A 2,795-nucleotide genomic window follows, 5' to 3' on the forward strand; every position below is an offset into this window, starting at 1 on the left:
AAAATTTAAATTGACTTTTAAAAAAATATTTTTTATTTTTTATTTTTTTAATATTTTTAATAAAATTATTTTTTATTTGACTAAAATTTTTTAAAAAAATAAATATTAAAAATTTCTTTTGTTTTATTTTTTTAAAAGGAATATATTATTGTTAATTTTTTAATAAATTAATATTTTTTCACTAAAAAACCAACTCAAACAAATACTAATAACCACTAACGAAAGCAAAATTCTAGTGACTGAAGATGGTCCTGGATGATGCTAATATGTCATATATGTTGTTGACTCCTCTTTAGTGTGATTGTGGCCTATACTAATCCATCACTACTACCTGCCTTTCAAGTTTCAATCACAATTGATTGGTTAGGGAGAGTTTTAAGTGTTATTTAGAGTTTTAATTTGTGGAACTTTTCTTATCTGTTTGTAGAGAAGGTTTTAGGGGTGAGCATGGGTTGGTTTAGTTCGGGTTCATGGTAAAATTAGAATTGAACTGATCAAAATATAATTGATTTGATTTGATTTGGATTTATGTTTTTTGTACATGTACCCGAATTAAACCAAACCGATTAAGAACGGATTGGTTCGATTCGGATAATTAGATACTCGATAACTTTGAAATTCATAAAAAAAATCAAATTTTTATCTTAAAAATTCAACAAGTACAATAAATATGTAACATCAATAGAAATAATCCAAACATGTTAAACACAAAATATATTAAAAACTAAACTGATTAAAATCCAAACATATTAATAGTGAATAATCTTTATCTAATGGAAAAGTCATATATATATTTTTTATTTTTTTATTTAATTAATATATGATCGGGTTCGCGGGTTAGTTCGAGTTCCGCACCCCCAAAACCGATATTCGAACCAATCTCTAATAAAGACTTTCGGTTTGGTTCGAGTTGAACTCGATTATCCATTAATTTTAGAACCAATTTAATTGGTTCAGTTCGGGTTCAAATAGGTAATCAGGTATCCGCTACCCGTAATCTATTTGAAGGTATAAACATCTTCATTACTTTTTATTTTGTTCAATATATTTCTTTCTACTTAAAGCCTTTTTATAGACTTGAATATCTCAAATTCTCAATATATATAATGGTGATCTTTTTTTTATTTTAACTCATGGTTTAATGATGTACAAGCCCTAACCATATGACATTCACTTATAATAATATTATAACAGTATACAATTTCTATAAATATAGTGACACCATCCAAACAAGATAAAGCATATTAAAATATGAATATATACGCTAAATAGACCTCTGAGTGTTTCGGCCAGGGTTGTTGGCAAGCAATAAGTAAAATAAATCAAACTAAAATTCTGAACCAAATAAAACTTCACTCGTATTTTTTTTTTCTATATCTTTATGAACCAGAAACTAAATGCATATGAGAATCAAGTTATTACAAACTCACAAAACCAGAACTCGTCCGAAATTGAAGGTAATAAAGTACTATATAATTAACAGGTTCAGCAATGTGACTAAGAGCTGACGTTAATAATGGCCAAAACCAATGTTCGGAAAAAAGGAACAACCACTACTCCCATTACCATTAACATCAACCATAATAGCATTGTTCCCAGAATCCCATCTTCCTAATAAAGGATTAAGATTGTTACTACTACTACTACTAGCAATTATTCCATTATTATTGATGACGTTATTACGGGTCCAATCCCAATATTCTTGCTGTTGTGGTTGATAAACAGCGCTGAATCCACCGTGATTATTATTCAAGACTGAATTAAAATTGGAAAACCTAGTTTGCATTGGAGGCATGATTAAAGAAGGAGCAGCAAGTGGTGATGGCATCATCATTTGTTGGAACATGTTGATCTTATTGTCAGTGGCTGCAATCAGGTTCGTCTTCAACTGTTCCAACGATTCTTTGAACTTGACGAGCTCCTCCAAATCCATATCATCAATTGGATTCTCCCACCACTGCGAAAACCCTAAGCAACCGCCATTGTTGTCGCTGTTTATTTCCTTCTTGGTCTCGTCGAGTCGCTTCTTCTCTTCTTTGAGGGCTTCTTGAGCAGACTCGTACTGCGCCCTTTGGGCTTCCACGTTCTCCTTTTGCTTCTTCTTCAAGAAACGCACGTCGTTCCTCTGCGGAGGCGGGGAATCTTCTCCGTAGAGGAAGCGCCAGATCACCGCATCCGGCGACGGATACCCGCACGCATAAAGCTTTCCGTTTTGCGACGAGATGATTAAGGCGGTTTCCGCCTGGCAGAGGATGGAGAGCTCCGTGACCTTGTTGAAAAGCCCTAACTTTCTCTTGGAGAAGGTGACGTGGCGCTTGTTGCTTTGTTCAACTCTCTTGATCTCAATCTTCCTTCTACGTGTTGTGGCTTGGGAAGAAACCATTGTAGATTAGGAAAGGCGAGAAAGAAAAAGAAAGAAAGAAAAAATTGATGAAAGTGAGAGTGAGAGTGAGGGTGAGAGGGACAGTGGGGGTAAGAGAGACGTCTATATAGTTTTGGAGTGGCATGATCGGTAATTTGTTGGTAATGAAATATTTGATTAACCAAATTGGATTTGATGGAAATATGATCCCATGAAAATTTAGAAAATCTTTTTTTTCTAGGATTTTATTTTATTCTTTTTTTATCTGTGATTTTATTTTATTTTTATCTATCTTTGATCCACTAAGAATTGGTTTAGATTGGTTTTTTTGAATTAAAATCTTTTTTTAAAAATATTTATAATATCAATATAATAAAAAAAATTGGAGGTTGTCTTTCTTTTTAAAAATTTTTTTTGATCTATCTATATGTTT

General features: G+C 32.2%; 1 protein-coding gene across 1 annotated transcript; it reads right to left on the reverse strand.

Annotated features, from left to right (window-relative positions):
* On the reverse strand, positions 1,451–2,437 carry LOC107627188 (agamous-like MADS-box protein AGL62). Its single transcript, XM_016330041.2, has one exon. The coding sequence runs from the start codon at positions 2,381–2,383 to the stop codon at positions 1,511–1,513; it is 873 nt and encodes a 290-aa protein (XP_016185527.1). The 5' UTR covers positions 2,384–2,437; the 3' UTR covers positions 1,451–1,510.

Source organism: Arachis ipaensis, chromosome B02, assembly GCF_000816755.2.
Source record: "Arachis ipaensis cultivar K30076 chromosome B02, Araip1.1, whole genome shotgun sequence".
In the NCBI taxonomy this organism is placed as follows: domain Eukaryota; kingdom Viridiplantae; phylum Streptophyta; class Magnoliopsida; order Fabales; family Fabaceae; genus Arachis; species Arachis ipaensis.